Source organism: Eriocheir sinensis, chromosome 20 (assembly GCF_024679095.1).
Source record: "Eriocheir sinensis breed Jianghai 21 chromosome 20, ASM2467909v1, whole genome shotgun sequence".
Lineage (NCBI taxonomy): Eukaryota > Metazoa > Arthropoda > Malacostraca > Decapoda > Varunidae > Eriocheir > Eriocheir sinensis.
In genome coordinates this window covers 9382099-9407956 of record NC_066528.1, presented here as the reverse complement: position 1 = coordinate 9407956, position 25858 = coordinate 9382099, and the positions used below count along the sequence as shown (strand labels likewise).

Below are 25858 nucleotides of genomic sequence, written 5' to 3'. Positions count from 1 at the left end.
CTGAAATAAACACTCCCCATGGCCACCTTCGCTCCTAGTTCTAGCGTTCATTGGTCCTCCAGTATTGTGCACTCTTTAATATCTAGAGTCAGGGATCATATCAAGTGATATGGGTGGGGTCCCACCAGCCCTAAAAGATGGTCAAATTCTTCCTTCTTCATTCGGTAGTAGCTGTAGAAAGAAGTCTCATTTTCCAGCTTCATCTCCATCACGAGATTGTTGTACACACCATGGGTCTCCCTTCTCTTCAGCCATGACCGAACCCAGACTCGTCTTTTCTTCTTCTGCGCTCATTTAATTACGGCAAGTAGCCGTCACAGCTGCACACTTAGCCGTAATGCAAAGCGTAGATGTAGTAGGCGACATGGATGAGGCTTTGTTTACAATGTTGCTCGTCGCTCATCAGTGTGAGGACACCAGTGACTTGCTCGCGAGCAGAAGCTGCCAGCAAGAGCTTGTGCTTGCCAGATTTGGGTCCAGTGTGACACTAGCTTAATTCGTTCTGGAATTTTGCTCGCACATCAACACACTCGTAGACCAAAGCGAATTTCCCCATTTAAATTAATGTAAATCCCATTAAGCATCCCATATCAAAAAAATACTTATGAAAATCATTTTACATGTTGATTTATACAGAATTAAAGTAATTTTACTAACAAATAGCAATAACATATAATATAAACATTGCCTTATAGCTTTACTTTCTAGTCTATCTAAAGCTTTCGAATCAATCTTTAACTGAAAGCTTCAAAAGCACCTTTCCACTTCTGACCTTTCTGATCGCTAGTATGGGTTCCGCAAGGGACGTTCTACTGGTGATTTTCTTGCTCTCTTAACTGACTCAAGGTCATCCTCTCTTAGCCGTTTCGGTGAAACTTTCTCAGTTGTGCTAGACATATCTATATCAGCTTCCTCGAGGTTGGGCGTTCTGTATCGTCTCCACCAGTTCTTCTCCCCCACACAGTTGCTATCCATATACAGGGGCCTTGTTTGGCCTTGTATGGAGTATGCATCTCACGTGTGGGGGGCCTCCACTCACACAGATCTCTTGGACAGAGTGGAGTCTAAGGCTCTTTGTCTCATCAGCTCTCCTCCTCTTACTGATAGTCTTGTACCTCTTAAATTCTGCCGCCATGCTGCCTCTCTTTCTATCTTCTATCGATATTTTCACGCTGACTGCTCTTCTGAACTTGCTAACTGCATGCCTCCCCCCCTCCTGCGGCCACACTGCACTCGACTTTCTACTCAAGCTTATCCCCATAGCTGGGCACGATAACATAAAACCTTATTCCCGATAACCGATAACTGAGAATGGAAAACCTTATCGGTGATAACCGATATTCGTTAACTGGAGACACAAATATAGGTGATAACCGATAATCGATACCCGATATAAATCCACAATTCCGATACTAGCCTCCGATAAGTCCGACAGGCGAAAACGATACTATATTGATATTTCAAATAAAAAACATAGATGAATTCAAATTTTCATCATCTGTATTTTAGAAAACTTACAAAACCTTAAAACCACACGTTGACACGTACCCATGGACGGTAATACTAGAAACGCCTGAGTCGGTGTTGTGTTATATGACGTCCCCACCATTAAATGTTGGCGCTTTCGTTTACAAACACTGGTCTCTCGTGAACTGCGCATGCTCAGACCAGCAAGCGTAGACCTGTACAGTCTCACAAAGCTTTTTAACCGCAAGTAAGAGTTGCTGGAAGGCTGAATCAGACATACGGTACCATTACCACCATTCTCGCTGTTTCTAGAACGACACTGTACGAGTTGTATTTATATGTACAGAGTCACGTTCTAGAAACAGCGAATAATGTTACTGAATCAGCCTTAACCAACTCTAATGTTAAAAGCTTTGTGAAAGAGAAACTGCAGCTACTAATACAGACAAAAGCCAACTTCACGATGGGACACCAAATAACACAACACCGGGTGCCTTCAATACCATGGCATGCTCACAAACGAATATGGAATATCAAATTTGAGGCAATGAATAATTATTTTTTGGGCAAAGTTAAATGATTTTTCTCTTTGATATAAAGATTTTTGAGTCTCACACAAAAAATAACCTAGTGTTTTAATGTTGATGATCTAAGTATGAAATCTCTTCACCGAAGATATTTCATACCCCGAAGTTTTTTTCATACAACACCGGGCGCCCGGGCCACGCATGCGCAGTAGGGAGGAGACAACGTTTTTTTTTTTCTGAGACGGAAAAAAGTAGCGGTTATCGCTAGTTTGGTTACAAAAGTAACGCAGATACCGATATATATTTAAATAAGTAGCGGATGGCCGATAATCCGATTTAGTTATCAGCGATAAAGTATCGCGATAACTTATCGCGATAACGCCCAGCTATGCTTATCCCTTTACTGACCAAATCCCTTATGCACGAGTTACCCAGCATCTTCACTTTTTCATCCCTCACACTGGTAAACTGTGGAACATTCTTCCTTCATCTGTATTTCCTCCTGCCAACGACGTGATCTCTTTAAAGAGGAGGGTATCTAGACACCTCCCGAAATTGACCTATCTTTCGGCCACTCCTCTTAACTTTTTTATAGGAGCAGTGAGTAGCGGGCTTTATATCATTATTGTTTCCTTTTTTTGCCCTTGAGCTGTTTCCTCCACTGTAAAAAAATTGGTTGTTGGGGAGACTCTCGCAACCGCTAACTACGCTCGAGGTGTAGGCTTCGCACCGGGGTTTAGCAGTCGCAGTTGCCCTTTTCTTGAGGTACTGTAACTATGTTCGATCACCAACGCAAAGCTAACCCGACATATCATTCAAGATGGAGGGTGAACAGGAGTCACTCAGGTCCAGGAGGGCATACAAGCTGCTGAGGATCACACCTCGTTCCTATTGCGAGCATAGTATCTGCTGTTCCTGTTTTCTTCTTTGCAGCACCGTTCCTATTAATCATATTTCTGGGGGACATTGTTAAAGCACAAAGAACGCACACTGTAGTACTGAAAACACAAAAATCGCACACCAAAGCACAAATGCAGTCGGACACTTGCGCATGGATGCTACTTCTAAGAGTTTACAACACGGACGGAGACTAGGGTTGTCAACTTGCCACCCTTTCCTTTAAATACAGAATGCCATTTGTTCTGTGTTTGGCTGTCTGAATGGTTAAGCAGATAAAATTCAGTATTTTAAAAGTGTAATGAGTAGATTTTTTGGTGAACCACAAAACCAGTCCATAAAATTGTTTGTCAAGGGGCATCCTGACATGTAAAATACATGTCAAAACGTCCCTCCCTCCTTCTTCTTGCCTTCATCAGAAGCAGGCAGCAGCTGTCAGTCATGGCAGGCTAGAGAAATTTTAGGGTTGCAACCTGTTCCTTGAAATATGGATTTGTTCTGTATTGGAGAATGGGATGTTGTGTTCCTTATTTTTTTTAGCTCAAGGTGGCAACTCTAACTGAGACTCTATTCCCATTGTTTGCTTTGAGCACTCTTGTCTTGTGGTGAACAAAGGGAACCCATGCTCACGTCTTTGACTTGTACAAAGAGACACACCAGTCCTCATCGAAAGACCGACTTAGTTGGCTAGGCTGACGTCAGTCGATAGAGTTGGTCTGTCGGCATCCTCCCCTCCCCTTTATGAGACTGGAGGTGAAGTCAGGTAAAGGTTAAGGAATTAACAAAGGTGTGTCCTAAGCTTGGGGCTTGCAGAAAAGCCAGGTGGCCTTGGCCCTGAGAAGAGGTGACACTGAGGTCATGTCAGGTGACCAGGGAAAAGAGGGGTTGGCAGTTTGCCACTTGACAAAAAGCAGAAAAGCAGAAAAATCAGAAGGCTAAATCAGTAAAAATTACTTGTACTTGGACTCGAGTACAGAACAAAAGAACTCGTATTTGGACTCGAGTTCCACCATAAAACTGAGTACAATTGTACTTGGATTCGTGATACCATAATGTAGTAGTACTTATTTGGACTCGATTACAAAAAAATGTACTTGAACCCAAACCTTGAGGTGGCGACAAATTGGGAAAAAAAATGTACAAACAGGATGCTTGTATGCCAAGTCACCGCTCATTAACTAAGGCTTTTTTTTTAATCAAAACACTCGTAAACTCAGGCACTCATAAACCGAGGTATGACTGTATTCATGGATGAGATACCGTATTTCCCGCTATATAAGAGCCACTTTTTTACAAAAAGAAGATTATAAAAATCACCCTGTGTCTTATATCCCAATGGTTACATTTTGGTAGGCCTAGGGGTTTTTGATACTGGTACAAGACTAACACCCAAAACACCTCAGTTTGACACAATAGTTCCCAAAGATCTCCAGAATGAAATATATTCATTTATAAATTATTAGATATTGATTACAAATGAAAATAATGCTAGAATATGAAATTAACATAAAGTCTGTTAGATTGTTGTCTGATGCTGTAGATGCGAGATAGCCATTGTTGGTGTAAATACAAGGTGGCCATTGTTGTTTTTGGCACTAACACCTCACACAGACAAAACATGGCATCATTGTAGACAGTAATGTCCAGCTCAGTAATGAAACAGTATTCTGTGAATTATTATTATTATTATTATTATTATTATTATTATTATTATTATTATTATTATTATTATTGCAGCCTCCCCCTCCATGCCCCGCCACCCCAAACTCCGTGGCGGTAGTTTGTTTACATATGGCGCCTCGCCTGGCTGACCCCTGACGGTCCCACCTCACTTGCTGAAGCCATAGTCATAATTTATATCAAGGAGGTGGCATTAGCTGATAATACTGTGCACTTACCATGAAACATGATTGCGCGCACGCAACCAGAACTGCGCAGTGAGTGAATCCACCAACCAACCCTTTTGTTTACCATTTCAAAGCCAAAGCTGCTCGGGGTAAGAGCACTGTAACTCATCAACCAACAGTGGAACACTTTGAACACAGAGAAGGACAGAAAGCAACTTACGGTATCATAGACATAATTGTTCAGTGACAGTTATGATCACTGATAAACTGATGATACTTTCTGCTCTTCTCTGTTTGATCAGACAGAGAATTTTTTTTTGCTAAATATATCTTGCCAAATTATAGGTGCGTCTTATACTATGGTGTGTCTTATATGGCGGGAAATACGATAAGTTACACAAAAGTAAAGATTAGTGTAAGATATGCTCATCATATCACATTTTAATGTTTGCCCATGAGAAGAGGATTTATTGCTGAGTGTACATGCATTGCCTTCAGTACAGTGACTTATCTTGTTGTTTGTTATTTTACTCTGTACTTTTTTTCTCCTACAACGCCAATAGGCTTTCTTGATGGGGCCTGGCGGTCATCGCCAGCCCATCATGGCACAGGCAAGTGTTTGTTTACAGTGGCGCCATCTTGCTTGGCCCATGCTGCCCCCTGGAGCTCATCTTGGATCCTCTATTTAGAAAGAATCTAGAGTCTGGGTTGATAGGTGGTCTTCAGGACAGCATGTGGGTAGTCTTAGGCCACTCGGTGATGACTGGAGAGTTGCCAACTTGTTTGTAGCTGCAGGCATGATGCCAACCTACGCCTGCACGTTGACCACTCAGCCACTGCCTCCCTACCTCAGGTTATTTTTGTTTGAAACTTGTCTTCTGACAAGCTTACCTATGACCTGAATTAGGCTGTTCAGGCCATTTAACATCTTTTCCAGCCTCTTCTGTTTACATGTCTAATGTTTCACTTCATCTGTGAAATAAGAATTTTCTGTTGTTCCTTGTTTAATGCCTCCATATAACTGATTCTTTGGAAGATGAACAGCATTACTCCTCATGAACAGAGCTGGCCTTTGACTTCCATGTCATCTATTTTGTTTTAAGAAAATTTTGGTGAGATTTTCTAGATTTTGCAGCAAATCATACAGAAAGATAAATGTATTGTGTATCTTAATGAAGTCTTAACTTTTGAAATGTAAATCTTTATGCATAGCTTACCCTATAAAGATTGTTGCCCTCCAACAACAGAATGATGAAAGTCATCATCATAAGAAAGAGCAATGCTGCAACATTCCCATTCATAGGTCCACACTTGTAAAGTTCCCCATCTACAGCAACAGGCCCATCACCTTCCTCTTGCAAACTTGTGTTCTCTGCTGTTGAGAAGTTTCCAAGTAATACTGTAGACAGGCCACAGAACTGGTTTTTAGTCATGTTACATTTCCTTTCTATGTGAGCCCAGTCGCTGAAAAGTAATTTGAATTGTTTGGTAAATATCAAGACCAAGCATTAATCTTCATTGAAAATAACTTACTTTTATACCATTTATTCTCACTACAAGAATTCAAGAAACAATTGAGACAAAACCAAGTCACCAGTATTGTGGAAGTAGATTTAATGTTGAGATTAGAAAATTCCCCAAAGATTTTTTAAGGGATTGAAGGACTAAGAATACTTAATATAGAGGCGTGGAAGTGTTAAGTGTCATCCAAGCAGAAGGGAGCAGTTTCTAGGTAAAGATGAAGTTAGGGGCATACGCTATAGCTGTGTTAGTCCTTAGTGTTCCTGTTCCTCTCACTGACCCTCGAGTCTATGGTGGGTAAGAACCCATTACCTGGTGTCACAAAGCAAGTGTGACATCTGGGCTGCCACAAATGCCTTGGTACCCGTTTATTGACCAGCCTGAAGGGGAGAATCAACAGCTGTAAGGGCTGCATGCTCACTTCCTAGGCCAGTATTCTAACCCAGGCCCAGCATTTGTAGCTAGGCATGCTAACCACTACACCACAGAAGCATTTTCTTGGTGATACTCAGGAATTTTGAGTTTTGAGGAGACATTGAAGGCCACTGGGCATGTTGTTGTGTCTATATTCATTGACATTGAAGGACAAGATAACAACCACTAACCATTCAATTATAGTTTTGATATTTGACCTTGGGGACAGTGACCCCATGGCTTCTTCACCCCAAGGTGAAGGGCACTGAGCTCCTCATGTCCAAATATGAAACAACACAGGAGGTAAGATGCTGAGAACTTTGTGTTGTCTCCTTTATCATCATACAAGCCCTCTGCACCAAGACCATGGACACCTGAGCATATGTCCTTTCTTTTTGGGTGCCACCTGATAACTTTTTGTGGTTGTGTTCCTAATGCTTGAGTCATTCTTTCATTTTCATTTATAATTCAATGTGAAATTATAGTGAGGTAAATCTCATGGTCAGACAAAGGAAAGAGGTGCTGACAACAGTATTACTGCCCATGGAGGTCATTAATTTACCTCATCACATTATCTCTCATCCTCATTCTCAAACATTTCCTTGGCCACTCATTTTGATTTATGACTTCCTCTGACTTCATTTTTCACGTAATGGCTTCCACCCTCTCATATTTTCAACCAAATCAATTTCCAAGTTTTAACCTAGCTGTATTATACCATTAATCAAGTCTATAAGGAGGAAAAAATAGAAATAGCAAAGTAAAGCTTCCTATTGCTTGTCTGAAATACAAAAAATTCTACTGTCAAGTACTTACTCAGTATTTGTCATGAAGATGGTGAGAGCTGTAACAAACAGCATTTCAATAAAGAGCAACACAAGGAAGACGTAGGATATGTAAAGGTTCCATTTGTCAACAAGCCAAGCCTTGGTGAGAGGGTGGTGCAACAGATGTGTGCGATGGAGCTGAACCATTATGCTCACTGGATGTATGCGCTTCCACTCCAAGCCATCACTGATGAACTGCTTTGCTTCTTTTACAACAGTTTTACTTTCCTCATCATAGGGGCTCTTGGCTGCCTTACCTGTACCTGGTGACATAGAAAAAACACCGTCAATCTGTTTCTTCAGAAGCTTACAGAAAACTAATTCCCATATGTAACTGAATTTTGTGTGGATTAAAGCTGTTACCTCAGACTGAGTAATTAATTTCAAAAGTTTTGATGCATAATTTGCATTTCACAAAAATGTGTACTACTTTTCATCCATTTTCTGTTACCCAGTGATAAGCTTTGAGAAAATGTGTTTTCCTCTATCTTCTCACATATTTACACCTATTGCTCCCTCCATGCAAATACATTGAGAGAGCAGAGCCTGCCATGTGGTTGGTCCTCTAGTGGAACCAGGTCAGGGTAGTGGCATGAGCCTTGATCCTGACCTTCAACTTTTTGTTTTTGGTGGGGTTATTTTTTTTACGTGGAGGGGTTGCAGGTCCCACTTCAATCAATCCAGACCAGGGGGTGAAATAACTGCTAGCTGTAGCTGGGGACATAGAACCCCAGAAATGATAATATCCCCTGCCACCTGAGTAGACAAAAATTTTGATACATCCAGCCCCTTGTTGTTGCACCTTCTGCTATCGTGATTCACTGCTTAAAGCTGTCATCTTCATGTTGTCACACAAAACTTGGGTGCATCGGGGGATTTGAATCACCTGGGCTGTGTGCTCCTGCTAACCATCATCTTTATATTTCTGCCCGGAATCATGCCAAATCTATTCTCCGACTTACCAAAAACTCCTTCATTAATAGAAAATGACAAAACCTTGCTTTCTCTAATTCTTCCCGTGACTTCTGGCATCTAGCCAAAAATATCTCCTCCAAATTCACTTCTTCCTCTTTCCCTCCTCTCCTTAACCCTGACGGCAGCACTGTCGTCTCATCTGTCTCTAAGGCTGAACTCTTCGCTCAAACTTTCTGTAAGAACTCCACCCTGGATGATTCTGGGCATATTGCTCCTACTCATCCCCCCTTTGACTCCTTTATGCCTATTATTAAGATTCTTCCTAATGATGTTTTCTATGCCCCCTCTGGCCTCAATTCTCAGAAGGCTTTTGGACCTGATGGAGTGCCTCCTATTGTCCTTAAAAACTGTGCTTCCATGCTGACACCCTGCCTGGTCAAACTCTTTCGTCTCTGCCTATCTACATCTACCTTTCCTTCCTTCTGGAAGTACGCCTTCATACAGCCTGTGTCTAAGAAGGGTGACCGTTCCAATCCCTCAAACTACCGCCCTAAAGCTTTACTTTCCTGTCTATCTAAAGCTTTTGAATCAATCCTTAACCGGAAGATTCAAAAGCACCTTTCCACTTCTAACCTTCTATCTGATCGCCGGTATGGGTTCCGTAAGGGGCGTTCTTCTGGCGATCTTCTTGCTCTCTTAACTGACTCTTGGTCATCCTCTCTTAGCCGTTTTGGTGAAACTTTCTCATTTGCGCTAGACATATTGAAAGCCTTCGATAGAGTCTGGCACAAGTCTTTGCTTTCTAAACTGCCCTCATTTGGATTCTATCCCTCTCCCTGTTCCTTTATCTCCAGTTTCCTTTCCGGCCATTCTATCTCTGCGGTGGTAGATGGACACTGCTCTTCCCCTAAACCTATCAACAGTGGTGTTCCACAGGGCTCTGTCCTATCACCCACTCTCTTCCTGTTATTCATCAGTGACCTTCTTTCCATAACAAACTGTTCTGTCCACTCATACGCCGACGACTCCACTCTGTGTTATTCAACTTTTCAATAGAAGACCATCACAACAGGAAGTACATGACTCCAGACTGGAGGCTGCAGAACGCTTAACCTCAGACCTTGGTATCATTTCCGATTTGAGTAGATGGAACCTTGTGTCCTTCAATGCCTCAAAAACTCAGTTTCTCTACCTATTAACTCGACACAATCTTCCAGACATCTATCCCCTATTCTTCGACAACACTCAGCTGTCACCCTCTTCAGCACTAAATATCCTCGGTCTATCCTTAACTCAAAATCTTAACTGGAAACTTCACATCTCCTCTCTCGCTAAATCAGCTTCCTCGAGGTTGGGCGTTCTGTATCGTCTCTGCCAGTTCTTCTCCCCCGCACAGTTGCTATCCATATACAGGGGCCTTGTCCGCCCTCGTATGGAGTATGCATCTCACGTGTGGGGAGGCTCCACTCACACAGCTCTCCTGGACTGAGTGGAGTTTAAGGCTCTTCATCTCATCAGCTCTCCTCCTCCTACTGATAGTCTTCTACCTCTGAAATTCTGTCGCGATGTTGCCTCTCTTTCTATCTTCTATCGATATTTTGACGCTGACTGCTCTTCTGAACTTGCTAACTGCATGCCTCCCCCTCTCCTGTGGCCTCACCTCACACGACTTTCTGATCAGGCTCAGCCCTATACTGTCCAAACCCCTTATACAAGAGTTAACCAGCATCTTCACTCTTTCATCCCTCACGCTAGTAAACTCTGGAACGATCTTCCCTCATCTATATTTCCTCCTGCCTACGACTTGAACTCTTTCAAGAGGAGGGTATCAGGACACCTCTCCTCCAGAATTTGATTTCTCTTTTTGGCCACTCTATTTAGGAGCAGTAAGTAGCAGGCTTTTTTTTTTCCCATTATTTTGTTTATGCTCTTGCACTGTCCTTGCTCAGTGATTGGTCGACACTCCTGTCATTCTCTCACCTATTCAGTCAAGTCCATGTCACTCCATTGACAACAGTGAAAGCTGCCTTCCATTCATTAAATGAAACAGCCAACAAACATTGTGCAAATTTACGCAACAGAGCAAACAAGGTGTGTCAAGTTGGCGGCAGTAACCAGACATCCCACGTTGTTGTGAACGGGGTTTTGTGTGTGTGTGTGTGTGTGTGTGTGTGTGTGTGTATTTACCTAGTTATAGTTTTACAGGGCCTGGGCTTACGCTCGTGTGGTCCCGTCTCCGTATCTGTATTTGTACAACTTTTCCTTAAAGCTTTGCACACTCTTCGCCGATACTACATCCTCACTTAGTCTGTTCCAAACCTCTATATTTCTTTGCAGGAAGCTACAGTACCCTCTTGAGTTTCGCACTCGCTTCGTTGCGAAGGTATAGCGCTAAACTCAAGGATCGCGAAACTCGAGGTATTGAAAACACTGAAAAAGCGCTTATCTGTTTCGACCCGTGGATTATTATTATTATTTATTTATTTATTTATTTTATTTATTTATTTATTTTTTTTTATTTATTTTTTATTTATTTATTTATTTTTTTTTTTGCATGTGGGCTATGGCGCCGGTAGACTATCCATCTGGGCCTGATGGTCGGCCTCGAGCCCGCCATGGCGAAGGCAACTGTTTATAGTGGCGCCATTTTAATTGGCTCATGCTGCCCGCCCCGGAGTTCAATTTTTTTCCTCCTTTACTCCCTTGTTATCTCAAAAACGTACCTTGGAAAAAGGAAGAAAACAGGAAGAGAGAATGGGTCGTTTTAAAGCCACAGATGAAGCCTTACGATTGTCTGAGCTCTGAAAACACGCTTGTGATTCGCTGCAAGTCCAATGACGTCATCGCCAGCGCTCACCCGGTCAGCGGCCTCGCTGCCTTGGGGCAGTGTCACACTGGCCATTTTCCTCTAACAGTTGTGGCTACTGGCGACGCCCGTGCGCCCATCCGGGAGCAAGTTGACAGTTGATTGTAGCCTGGTGTCACACTGAGCCCTTTTCTTCCCACCGCGTTTGCGGCAGCTTGGGCAACCGGCAAATCCAACTTTTCCGGGCGTGCGTCACACACGGCCAAGGTCAGTTGCCCGTATCCACATCCACAACATAAACAAAGCATTTGCCCTGTATCAACATGGCGTTGTCTGCTGCCTTGCATTCATTAAATGAAACAGCCAACAAACATTGTGCAAATTTGCGCAACAGAGCAAACAAGGTGTGTCAAGTTGGCAGCGGTAACCAAACATCCTACGTTGTTGTGAACGGGGTTTTGTGTGTGTGTGTGTGTGTGTATTTACCTAGTTGTAGTTTTACAGGGCCTGGGCTTACGCTTGTGTGGTCCCGTCTCCGTATCTGTATTTGTCCAACTTTTGCTTAAAGCTTTGCACACTCTTTGCCGATACTACATCCTCACTTAGTCTGTTCCAAACCTCTATACTTCTTTGTGGGAAGCTATATTTCTTAATGTCTCTCAAGCATCTTCCCTTCCTCAATTTTTTACTGTGTCATCTTGTGTTCCTGGTGTTTATTCCTTCTCTTAGTAGTAACTCCTCATTATCTACTTCTTCCATTTTAATCAATAATTTATAAATTCTCATTAGGTCTCCCCTTACTCTTCTTTGTTCCAGTGTTGGTAGGTCCATTTCCTTTAATCTTTCTTCTTTTGTCAATCCCTCCAGTTCTGTAAATATTTTTGTTGCCATCCTTTGTATTCTTTCTAGTTTTTTTATGTGTTTCTTCTTATGGGGAGATCACACAAATAGTGGTTATTAACTTTTTCATCATATCCTTATCCATGTAGTGGAATGCTAATCCTATATTTCTCACCATTTTATACATATCACCGAATATCCTATTAACATGACTCTCAGGCTGTTGATTATCTTGTATTGTGACTCCCAGATCTTTCTCTTCTTGAACTTTCTTTAATATTTCTCCATCTCCCATTTTATATGTCCATTTTGGTCTCCCTTCACTCTTTCCCATTTCCACTACATGACATTTCTTCACATTGAATTCCATCTCCCATTCAATACTCCATTCCCAAATCTTGTTCAGGTCATTTTGCAGAATTTCACAGTTTCTTATATGTTTTAGCAGTTTTGCATCATCTGCAAACAGGCTCATATAACTGTTTACTCCCTCTGACATATCATTTACACATACAGTCGTCCCTCAAATAGTACAGTTTCGGTTTTATACGGATTGTTATGGAAGAATTTTTTTAGGATTTTTAAATTTCCCGCTCGTTGCACCAAGTAGCCATGGCGTGAGTGGCAACACTGTTCTACCAAAACACCTGCTGAAAGCACCCCGAAGCGTTTGAGAAAGGTGTTCACCTTGCAGAAGAATTCAGATTTAGGAGAAGTTACGTTTTGGGATGAGTTCGGTTGCGGTAGGGAGAGCATACCACGTGAATGAGAGCAGTGTTCGCTGTATCTATCGTAACGTAAAAGAAATTATTGCCACAGTAACTGCCAGTGCTCCAAGAGTGCTGCAAGAGTGGAGATAAAGGCCGTCCTTTTACTAAGCCTTGTCGTTCCTATAGTAACGGCATCTCACTCGCAGCAAAATGGCATACGCTGATCTTCCTGGCGATGTTTAACATGCATTACTAGCTGTCCTGGCTGACTAACTCCTTACAACAGAAGATGAAAAGGAAGCTGCAGTGGTTATGGTGGCACAGAGAGGTGAAATGCAATGGAAACACTTATATGTGTTTGTTTGGGCCGCCATATTTGCTAATGAGGTCATCACAGCACGAAGGCGCTCCACCTCTCAAAGCCGGGAGCCAGCGGACGTGCCGAGTTGGCAACTCGTGCTGCCGCATCACGCATTTGAGAGCACTCGGGACGTTCCGAGAGTCGCGATTCCCTCTCTCAAACGCAGCCCAGGAGTGTTTCTAGGGGGGGCACTAATTTTATACGGATTTTCAAATAGTACGGGGGTCCTGGGTCCCTAACCCCCATACTATTTGAGGGGTGACTGTACTAGGAAAAGTAATGGTGCCGATACTGATCCCTGAGGCACTCCACTCTCTACAATTCTCTATTCTGATTTCGTGTCCTTTACCATTGTTCTCGTCTCTCTTCCCCTTAAGTAACTTTCCAACCAATTCTTCATTTTCCCTTTCAATCCTCCTTTATTCTCCAGCTTACATAGTGTGTGTGTGTGTGTGTGTGTGTGTGTGTGTGTGTGTGAGAGAGAGAGTTTGTGTTTGTAGACAAAGACAGCCATGTAACTTTATGGGTGTGGCTAGTGTCGCCTCTGCTGCACCTTGCTATTGTCTACGAATATTTTATTCAACTGTGACTGCTGTTTCTGGAGAATGGTTACCTATAAGAGCTACTGAGGAAATATTGTGAGGTAGGTGTTGTTGTTGGTGGCCATTTTTTGTTGCGCTCACCTGATTGACTGTCCAGTTTGGATCACCCTCTTCCCACAGGGAGTTGTGCAGCTAACAAGTGAACCAAACCCTCTCCTGTATTTTTGTGTGATAACAATGGCTGGTCAACCTTGCATGAATCCCACAACCACCGCTGAGCGTAATGAGGTGGCATTATGAGTTTCATAATCAGTGTACTATGTTGGTAAATTTTTTGTTGGGAAAATATGTGCAAAGATAGATATAATAGGCACAAAATGTAGGTAACTCAGCCACCCATTAAACAATTAGAATCATTCCCATTGATTCTTCAATTCAGCTATCATCAGGGACGTGCACAGGAATTTTAGAGGGCAGTTGCTCAAACCTGAAAAAAGGGCAACCCCCCCCCCACACACACAAACTGCAACAACAACAACAACAAAACACCCTAACAGGCTTTGCACTCCTGAATTCGTCTCTTCCGTGGGCATTTTGAATGGTCTTTTTAACACAATGTAACAAGGCCCAAAGCCCCAAACTGTGGGCCAAACAAGTTAAGATTAGATGTCTATTTAGGCTATGACTGAAATACATTATACTGTACATGATGTATTATTTCCTAGGGACGTGTAGTGAACTTTTTCAGGGCAGGTGTTAAAGTAAAAAAAGAAAAAAAAAAAGGCTGAAATATAGTAATTCACTATGTACAGTTGATCGGGTGAAGTGATGGCACAGTTTTCACAATGTTTCGTTCACTGACGGTTACTCTGAAGTGCTCATATCACACGGAAGGAAGCTGTTTTTTTTTATTTATTATTCATCACTATAAATGCACTCTACACAATCAATTGCATATAAAACTACCACTTCTGCAAACAATTTTTTTTTCACAACACTGTGTAGTTCGAAAGCGTTTTGTAGAACCCACAGCACAGCAAAGAACAAAAAAGCAAATCGTGAGTCGGTATGAAGGGTGGGTGTTGGGCTGCGGGTGATGCAAGCAGTCCAGCCTATCATACCCAACATGCCTCACTTCACCCGGTCAACTGTATAATATGGGATTCATAGTTATCACAGCCTTCTAGGGATCCTTAACTCACTAGTTGTTATAGCAGCACATGTTATCGAAGGTTATTAACTATATAAAATACGGTGAATATGGGGGAGTTTTACCTGCGAGGGGACGTGTGTGAAGGCGTCGCGACAGTCGCGAAGTGACTGTGACGCCTTGAGGGCGCTTCAAATGCGTTTTGGCGGGAATGAATTAACTAGCTAGATAGCTAATATTATAAGTTTTCAAATGTGAGAAAATAGTTAAAATAATTTTAGATTGATGAATACTTATATTTAAATAGGTAATTTCAGTGTAATAATGTTTTGTTGGAAGCGGAAATATCATTGGTTACTTTTGCAACAGCACTAGGGAGGAGGGTAAAATAGAAAGCAGGGACTATAATAACGTCCCTGGAGGAAATAATATTAGGAAAAAATACACACATTCGTAACACTATTTTTCAGAAGGGCAACATCAGCCGAGAAGGGCAAAACGGCAGTTGCTCAGACAACCTGGGCAACCTACCTGTGCACGTCCCTGGCTATCATGCTCAATTTTGTGACCAATAAGGCGCGGTAGCAGGGGGATCGATGTAGAGGCAACAAGAAGGTAAAAGTATTGGTGGCATAACAGGAACAGGAATGTTGAAATATACAGTAGGTGTAGTTGTGTTGTGGATATTATGGATACATAGTCTACGTAGTGTGGGAGCAGGGAGAGGTGCCAGGAGACTGGAGAAATACTGTCATTGTGCTGCTGTACACAGGAAAAGGAAGTATGGGTGAATTTAATATTCAAATAATTTTACTGTAACTAATGGCAAACTAACTGGGCAGTAATTTGACATTCTTAAATACTGGCACAACATGCGCCATTTTCCATATTGCTGGTACTACTTTGATGGCGGTTCCTTCAGCTTACCAAGAGGCTGCCTAAACACTCTGGCAATAGTTTTGCATATTACATCCCTTCTTTTCTTATCCTCCATGCATGAGGAATCTTTTTGTTTAACTTTTTAATTATTTTAATTGTTTATCTCCTTATTTATCTCATTTTTACATTCCTTCCTGAGCAAATAGTGACAAAAAGTACTTGAAGAGTACTTTACACATGTTCTCTAAACTGCTTTGTGCCCACTCATTTCTTAATCACTATAGTCTAGCTGACAGGGCATTATGAACATAGTCATTCACCAAAATCATGCAAAGATCTGCATGGAATTTGCAAATAATCAATGGCCCCTCCATTGAACCTAAAATCATGTAACTCCATAAAATCAAATTATTACCACGCCTCTGTGGTGAAATGTTAGCGTCCATAAATATGAGTGTGCATGTCTGGGTTTGAGTGTGTGTCTTGGTGTGGGTAGTCAGTGTGCAGCCCACCCAGCTGTTTAGGCTTCCTTTTGGGATGGTCTATAAATGGTTACCTGGGAAAAAGTGAGGAAGGTAAACTGTGGTAACCCGGATGTTACCCTGGCTGTGTTGGTTAATGGGTTCTCTCCCACCACAGGCTCAAAGAGTCAATGGGACGGAGATGAGCACCAGTGCCACTCACAGCTATGGAATATGCTCCCATTTTACCTGTACCCATGAATCCTATCTCCATTACACGAAAACACCATAAAACATCGTAATCATGATTTTTATTTTTTTATTTTTTATTTTATTTTTTTTTTTTTTATTTATTTATTTATTTATTTATTTGTTTTTTGCTTCCTGTAGTGCCCGTTAATGGCACAGGCTAATTTTATTTATAGTGTCTGCTGTGATGTATGACTTGCTTGGCCCATGCTGCCCCCCACTACTTTTGACTGAAGTCGCTGAAGTTAAGGTTGACTGAAGATCTGGACAGCATGTGGGTAATCATCTGCCACTCGGCGATGACTTGAAAAATCAGAGTGTTTTGGTGGGGACTCGAACCTTGTCCACACTAGGTCCTCGGGCTCACCATGCCTGTACACTAACCTTTTGACCACTGCCTCCCCATATGGTATTAATCTCATAATCAGCATCTCTTCCTTCCATTTTTTTTTCCTGGCAGATTTTATCAACTTTGAGGTCTTCATCCACAAATTCCTGGTGCATATACAGAAGTAATAAGGAGTGATAGGGAACAACAAAATGGTGCAGCTCTCACCTTCAAGATAGTAGTTGTCTTCAAAAAACCTGAAGTCATAGGTGACTGTTACTGGTGAATTTGAATCTTCCCGCTGGATGCACTTGTTTTGGGCCTTGAGAGCCAATCGTGGGTGTTCCTCCAGCAAGAGCCTGAAGTTCAGGCAGTGGTGGCCATTTTCTCCGGAAAATCCTGCTTCCCACCACGCACTGTCAATGATTGCCTCCACGGCGATTCTGTGTACATGATAGGTAAATTTACATGATGCAAAAAATTAATCAGTCCATTCATTATTAGTTCTAAAGCCTAACTACTTCCCTTGCATCCTATAAAAAGGAAGCCATTTGCTCCTATCCTAGATAAAATATTCTAATTCAATTGTTTTCTGTTTAGCTTTATACTCCATTATCTTACATACAAAATATCCCTCACTTTAACAAACCGGTTTAAGGGAAGGGGGTGATGCTATATCCAAAAATCTGTTATATTGGAGGGATTGTAGCAGGACACTTGGTTAGGCATGGTAGGATGTGAGTGGAGGTGTTTACAGTTGGGTGGACAAAGTGGTGGGACTGCCTGGGCTAGGATCCACAAAGCACAACATAAGTTATGTGTTAATAAGCCTACTTATTCTAAATTAACTTACAATGTCCTTACGAGCCACACTATGGCAAGATCCACAAAGGAGATCATACAGGCATAGTAACTGCCAGCCGATCTGGAGTCAAGTCACCCTATCCCTCTCCTCGACAAGGCACTGAAGGGAGACTAGCATACGTAAAGCTGTAGCCTATCTACAACTCTGGGCTGGTGGTGTGCATGTTGTGGGAAGTTTTTCCTTTATAACGGCATCCCACATGCAGTAAACAAACCTCTCTGCTGTTAATATCTCATTGTAATGGATATATTTCCTTATGTGACGTATTTTTCCTATTTTCTTATTGGAAAACACTATTTATAATGCATTTCATGCAAATCTAAGTCTTACAAGTACTCCCATACCCTCTTGTAACTTAAAGACTGAGTTACAACAGGTAGTCAGCTTTGCAGTGTTTTGTGCATTAGCCATAACCTTATGATATCATAAGTAGGACTTACAACATTGTAAGTACTTTGTAGATCCCACCCCTGTTGACCGACGTGTTGGGCCGGCCCACCACCAAACTGAGCCCTGCACTCAACAAGCTTTTTTGGTTAAGTCCCTGTATATACCAGACTGGTCCAAAGAGTCTGTTAAAGCTGAACCTTGTTACATCAAGGTCCATAAAAGTAAAGCTTCTCTGTAATACATGTATAGCATATTATACAGGAGTCCTCTTTATTTGTCACCCTCTCATTCATCACTTCACTCTTTCATCAGCAGTATCTTTCAAAAGTAAAAGTAACTGTTCTTTCATAATTGTGAAAAAATAATTGAGCAGAAACTGCTCAGTGGCAATGGTTGCCTCTGGGGGTTTAACCCCTTCAGCACTGTCACGTACACATGTGTGTGATAGGGGCTGCAGTACGATATACGGTACTGTCACGTCCGGGTGTACGTGAAATCTTCTATTGTTTCAGAGGGCGGGTAAATACGGGCGGTATAGTTATTACACTGTTTAGGGGGTGGTACTATGTACTGGAGATACCCTGAAGCTCCGCCCACAATCACTCAAGCAAATTAGTGACTGCCACGTCATGAGACATCACGGCATCTCAAGGCTGGCTGGCTCAGGGTTGCCATTTGGGACTCAGTGCTTGTCTTGCTTCCATAAGAGAAGGATTATATCACTTTGTATTCCTAGCCTGGCCATCTTGGATTCGCTACAACTGTTGCAACCGCCGTTGTCACCACTATGTCGGTCAGTAGTAGTTCCAAGTCTGGCTCTGAATATCTGCCAGGTACTTCTACTGAAGAATATACACTCGGCCCTCGATTTAACAGACCCCGATTTAACGGATTTCAGATTTAACGGACCACAAAATCTCAACGGACAATTACCCAGCAACGGACATTCTGTCTGTTGCTGGGTAGATTTGTCCGGTGTGACAACGACTTTAGAAACGTCAAAACCCTAAAATTATAACAATATCACAGAAAGTGATATTTTTCATGAAAACTGCTTGCATCGCCTCCCTTACGGAGGTCGAGGAGGGTGAAGCCCCCCTCCCCCCTCCCGTTAGGTAGGTTAGGTTAAGTTAGGTTTGGTTAAATTTATTTGGCTCGCGGTTTGGGACGGCGGAAATATGAAGCGCGGGACGGGACATGGCGGCGGCGAGTGTGGTCCAGTGTTGCGAGAAATACCTCCTTGCAAAAACAAGTCACGCTGCTGCCCACCACGCATGCGTACGGAGGGAATACACAGCAGGAAAACACCTAATTTACCTGGTTTTGTTAATTTAGTGTGTCCACTTCTGAGTGTGAGAGGTGAGTGAAATGATTAGACAGTATGCATGTTGAACCTCTCTCTGTGAGTTGTTTTGCGGCTGCGGCGGCGGATGCAACAGCCATTGAAAAGTCAGTCATTTAATGATATGTGACAGAAACAATTATCACATTAATTCGTAACACACTGAAAACCGAAAAAAAAATGTTTCGTCTACCCATGCAAGACTAGCACACTTGTAGAATTTTACCCAGACACATAAACAATATCCAACCATCCAAAATTAAGTGTAAACACAAAGAAGAAAAGAAAATAGCACTTTTTAGGAGCTGCTAACCATGGTGAGCGTTTTGACACCAACCTTGAACCATGGGTGATATCCAACCATCCACAGCTAAGTGTAAACACAAAGAAGAAAAGAAAATAGCACCTTTTAGGAGTAAAAGTCCCGAGCATTTTGTTGACATCAGTGGTATCATGAAAATGCCCTTAGTGTTGATTTCTGACAGGAGTCCCCTTTGAACACAAATACTCACAGTCTTTTTTCCTTCAGTGCTTCATGCATGTAGGTGTGGAGGTTCATAGCCCAATATTCTTGTTTCTTGAAAGGTAGCTGTGCTAGGAGAAACTTGAACACCGTGTCATGCTTTTTCTCAAATGCAGTGTCTAGTGGCAGGTTTCCATCATGGTCTACATCTGAGACCAAGGCTTTAGCACTATTTACCAATGCTCGGCAACCCTCCAGAGAGCCTATAGAAGCAGCTAAATGTAAAGCTGTCCTGCCTGTATCATCCTTGGCACGCTGTGGAACGCCCCTCTTTGCGAGGAATCTAACAACACTGATATGTCCCTTGACTGAAGCAATGTGAAGAGCTGTGCGGCCATTTTCCTCCACTGCTGTTACTCTTGCTCCCTTACGTAGTAGCATTTGACACACATCAGTCGAACCATGCATTGCCGCTAGGTGGAGAGGCGTTGCTTTATTAGAGTTTTCTTGGCTAACATTAACTTGAGGACATGAGAGAAGTTTTTCGCAGACTGCTGTGTATCCTTTGTCAGCTGCCAAATGAAGGGGTGTCATTTCTCCCTTGCACACTTCTGTGGGCGAAGCTCCTTGTTCTAAGAGGTAGTTAGCACACTCCACAGACTCACGTTTGATGGCGATGTGCAGTGGTGTGCAGGAGTCTTTGTCTTTGCTGTTTAAAAGCTTTTTTGCATCTGGAATATCCAGAAGGTAAAGAAGGCAGTCCTGGGCATTTTTTTCAGCTGCTTGGTGAAGGACAGTTTTTCCTTCTTTGTTGACTACAGTCACATTGGCCTTCTTCTCAATGAGGGTCTTTAAACAGTTATTTTTTTTCTTTCCTGCTGCTTCATGTATGGCACTATTACCCATTTTATTGATAATGTTTGGGTTTGCCCCATACTCAAGGAGCTTAGTCACAGTGGTGTCAAATCCTCCACGAGCAGCAAAGTAAAGAGCACTATTGCCCTCCTTGTCTTGAGCATTGATGTTTGCATTAGCCAACTTTACACAACACCTGTGGTGTCCACCCTTGGCAGCCAGCATTAAGGGAGTTTTCTGGTCCCTCAAAGTTGCCTTGAGCTGGGCTTCCCTTGCACTATTGTCAGAGACAGACAGAAGAGCTTCACATGACTCAGGAAAGCCCTTCAGGGCAGCGTAGTGGAGGGCCATGTAGGAATACTTATCACGTTGTTTCCAGCTGGCACCTTTGTTTAGTAATAGCCGTATCACTGTGCTATGATCCTCTTGGGCTGCAATGTGGAGAGGGGTCATGCCTTTCTTATTCTGGGCATCAACCTGGACATCACGGTGCTCCAGTATGGCAAGACACACCTGATCACGACCCTCCCGTGCTGCGTGGTGCAGTGGCATGTCCTCTTTCTTGTTCTTAATATTCAGGTCTAATTCTGGACGTTCCAGTAGCTCTAGGCAACAGTCAAGGTGGTCCTTAGTGGCTACCAAATGCAGCGGAGCTTTGCCAGAACTGTCTGTTGCATTACAGTCTGCCCCATGTCTTAGAAACAGTCGCATAAGATCTATCCAACCATTTTTGGCAGCTATGTGGAGAGCAGTTTCATGGGTCTCCTCATCCTGCACGCTGACCTTCTCCTGTTTACTTTCCAGCAACTCCTCACATGCCTTGTAATCATTCTCAGCAGCTTTCTGTAGCAACTCATTGTTGTACTTGCGAGTTACCGACACTTCAGTTCTGAAAAAAAAAGGGGGGAATTAATCTCTCTCTCTCTCTCTCTCTCTCTCTCTCTCTCTCTCTCTCTCTCTCTCTCTCTCTCTCTCTCTCTCTCTCTCTCTCTCTCTCTCTCTCTCTCTCTCTCTCTCTCTCTCTCTCTCTCTCTCTCTCTCTCCAACAATCAATCAGTCAATCAATGGGGCATACATTAGGGGGGCATGTTACCTTGTCCACCCTACAATGCCATCCCTGGGGGTTACTCAGTGCAAGTCTCCATGCATGCCCTCCTCCTATACCAAGTAGGTACCTCCCAGCAAGATCCATCAATTTGCTTAAACCACGAGCTTTGTGAGTACCACCTTGGCCTCCTCTTTCAGGATTGTCCCTTAAAGAAACAACCCAGTGAGTAGGGTCAATTTCTGTTTAGTGTGCCACATGCTTTTGTAGCTGAAATTGGTGTTCATGGACCATGCACGCCTTGATGGAGTAGTTACTGATTGGACACAATGTCATTTCACAGATACCTCATGATTCCACCAGGAGGCTATTACCAAAAGCATCAGTTCACTTTTTGAAGTCACAATTTAGAATTCATGTCTCACCTACAGGTTTAACTAGTCCTGACAGGATAAGCAACAAAGAGCCCTAACCCATTTCCCATCAGACTGTCTAAGAGAAAAGTTAACTAAAGCACACTTACTCCTCCCAACGATCTCGCACTGATATTGCTCTCTCCAGGGCTGGTGTTCTCCTTCTACCTCTGCTGTTGTTATTGTCATCCATGTTCACCACATCTGAGTGCAAAATGCATTATTATTATTATCACTATAATTACTATTGTTATTAATTGTCATTACTATTGTGGAAATTATTCCATCTGTATATACTGTGTATTTTGTCATTATTAATCTAATGCAATTCCACTAGAATTAAGTAATAAGTGGTAGTACAGTAAACTCTCAGTTATCCAGGTGCACCATATCCGACCTCATCCGTATCCGGGAGTTTTCGAAAATGTGATTCCCCCCCCAAAAAATATATATCACGCGCCGCCAAAAGTCATTCAAATTGCCCGCGCTATGCCTCTAAGCTCTGGCCGGGCGGTGTACCGCACCATCAAGGTAGAGATTCTCTTTACTTTCCGCACCACAACACAACAAGCGCCCCGCCCGCCATTGTTTACGTTCACCATGGCCCAGTTAATTGCTTTTGTGTGTGTGCAGGACCTTCTCCAGGCATTGCTTTGCCTTTGTGTGGTGTTTGTGGCGCTTACCATGGCGCCGATGTATATCTATCTATATCTATCTATCTATCTATCTATCTATATATCTATCTATCTATATATATCTATATCTATATCTATATGTATATATATATATATATATATATATATATATATATATATATATATATATATATATATATATATTGAGTTTCGCGCTATCCGAGTCTCATGATCCATGAGTTTCACGGTTAGTCCTAAATTCTTACCATCCCGACTTTCGCGCTGCTTTGATACGTATGGGTCACGTCTACTTACCATCGGCGTCATGCACACTACCTTTAAAGGTAGTATCACACTGGACGTTTTCCTCCAAACATTGTGGAGAGAGAGAGAGAGAGAGAGAGAGAGAGAGAGAACAGGTCGTTTTGAAGCCGCAGTTGAAGCCGGCTGCCTTACGATTGGCTGACAGTTCTGAAAACACGCTTGTGATTCGCTGGGAGTCCGATGATGTCATCACTGACGCTCGCCCTATCGCCGGCTTCACTGCCTTAAGGCGGTGTCACAATGGCCATTTTCGTCCAACCGTTGGGGCTACAGGCAACGCCCGTACACCCAACCAGGAGCGAGTTCACGGTTATCCGTAAGCTGGTGTCACACGGCTTTTTTCTTCCCACCTAGTTGGCGCACGTTAGGGCAACCGGGTGTGCGTCACACACGGCCAAGATCGGTTGCCCGTATCATCCACAAAGCACTTGCCCTGTATCAACATGGCGTTGTTTGCTAAAGTAAGGGCTGTCACAGCTTGTGCTGCCATTACCCAAGTTATGGACTTGTTGCTGAAGTTAAATGGAAGGAAGAAACAGTTGTGGGTGTGGCATGCCTGTGGTTCCTCCGTGCCAGTTCTCATTGTCACCACTGCGCGTGTGCGGCCAACCCACCCATCTTGACTCAACCACATAAACACATGGATCAAATAACAACAAACACACACACACACACACACACATAAGAACATAAGAACATAAGAACGCAGGAGTCTGCAAGAGGCCGGTAGGCCTGTACGAGGCAGCTCCTTTGACCCTAAGCTCCCGTGTATCTAACCCCACCTAATATCGCTGTCCATGAATTTATCTAGTCTATTTTTGAATGTGACAATTGTATTGGCACTCACCACATGACTGCTAAGCCTATTCCACTCATCCACCACCCTATTAGTAAACCAATTTTTGCCTATGTCCCTGTTGAATCTGAATTTATCCAGTTTAAACCCGTTACTTCGTGTCCTACCCGGTTCTCTTACCAACAAAACCTTATGAATGTCTCCCTTATTAAAGCCCTTCATCCATTTATAAACCTCGATCATGTCTCCACGCACCCTTCGCCTTTCTAGAGAATGCAAGTTTAACTGTTTGAGTCTTTCCTCATATGGCAAGTTTCTCAACCCCTGAATCATCTTAGTCATCCTCCTCTGCACCGATTCTAACATTTTGATATCCATTCTATAGTAGGGTGACCAGAACTGAACCGCATAGTCAAGATGAGGTCTAACTAATGCTAAATATAGTTTGAGGAAGACTTGGGCTTCTGTTGCTTACGCTCCTTGAAATAAATCCCAGTACCCTATTAGCTCGATTTCTAGCTTGAATGCATTGTGCCCTTGGACGGAGATCAGAGCTCACTAAGACCCTAAATCCCTCTCGCACTCCAGACCTACTTATGAGAGTGTCATTTAAGCAATAGTTATGTGAGGGTTGTTCCTACCTACACTCAGAATACTGCACTTCCCTACATTGAACTCCATCTGCCATTTATCCGCCCAGTCATATAATCTGTTGAGTTCACCTTGGAGAATACTAGCGTCCTGATCCGACTCAATTACTCTACCGATCTTGGTATCATCTGCAAATTTACTAACATCACTACTAATTCCTGTGTCTAAGTCATTGATATAAATAATAAACAAAAGTGGACCTAATACCGAACCTTGTGGGACCCCACTCGTAACACATCCCCAGTCAGATCTTTTACCATTGATTTGCACTCTTTGCTTCCTATTGCTAAGCCACGCCTTGACCCAGTTCAAAACTTTACCCTCTACTCCGTGAGCCTGTAATTTAAGCAACAGTCGTTGGTGAGGAACTTTGTCAACGCTTTACTAAAATCAAGATAGATTACATCATAATTTTCATCTCTGTCAACCGCCTCAAATACTTTATTGTAGAAGGACAAGAGATTGGTGAGGCATGACCTACCTTTGTGAACCCATGCTGCAGTCGTGAATTAAGCTATGTTTCTCTAAATGCTCCCGAATGTTCCTGGCTATTATGGACTCCAGCATCTTCCCTATAACCGATGTTAAGCTAATTGGGCGATAGTTTGAAGCAACTGACCTGTCCCCTTTTTAAAAATCGGCGTCACATTAGCTACTTTCCAAAGGCTCGGCACATAGCCAGTATTTACCGACATCTTAAAGATGTCGGTTAGTGGGTCACTGATTATATCACCTAGCTCCTTTAATACCCTCGGAAATATCACGTCAGGACCTGGCGACTTGTTCTTCTTAAGCTTATCTATCTCATCCTGAACTACTTGCCTGGTAATGATTATATCCCTCAATTTATCGCCATCCCGCCCTCGTACACCTGAACTCTTTCCGGTATAGTCGTTTGATCCTCCTGTGTGAATACTGAAAGGAAGTAGTCGTTCAACAATGTGCTCATATTTTCGTAATTTTCTACTAGCTCCCCTGTGTTTGATTTCAGCGGTCCAATTTTCTCCCGTGTTTTTGTTCTATACATCTGAAAGAAGCCCTTAGGATTACTTTTCGCCTCATTTGCTACTTTGATCTCATAGTTCTTTTTGCTATCCTGGTGTTTTTCTTAACTAATCTAGATAGTTCGACGTACCGGCCCCTGAGATGTGTTTCCCCATTCTTTATTTTCTGATAAATTCCCTTCTTTAACCCAATCTCGTGTTTTAGTCCACGAGTCATCCACTTAGGATCATTGTTTTCTTTTCTAAGTGTTCGCTGTGGTATATGCTGTTCTTGCCCCTCTACTATTACTCTAACTAAATTATTGTAAGACATTTCTACCTGGTTCTCCTGGCT

At 42.6% G+C, this 25858-nt stretch overlaps 1 protein-coding gene across 5 annotated transcripts in view; it reads right to left on the bottom strand.

The window, feature by feature from the left end:
* Positions 1-25858, bottom strand: part of LOC127001158 (serine/threonine-protein phosphatase 6 regulatory ankyrin repeat subunit A-like) — a 71412-nt gene that overhangs the window by 8778 nt on the left and 36776 nt on the right. The window contains exons 3-7 of one of the 5 annotated variants that reach the window (XM_050865369.1): positions 22225-22318; positions 19851-21545; positions 16970-17184; positions 7490-7763; positions 5956-6202 (exon numbers count right to left, since the gene is read on the bottom strand). In XM_050865369.1, the coding sequence (XP_050721326.1) occupies positions 5956-6202; positions 7490-7763; positions 16970-17184; positions 19851-21545; positions 22225-22318 (2525 nt within the window). Of the gene's footprint in view, positions 1-5955; positions 6203-7489; positions 7764-16969; positions 17185-19850; positions 21546-22224; positions 22319-25858 lie in introns of those variants that run through there. The other 4 variants (XM_050865370.1, XR_007754820.1, XM_050865371.1 and 1 more) reach the window with 4 other exon arrangements.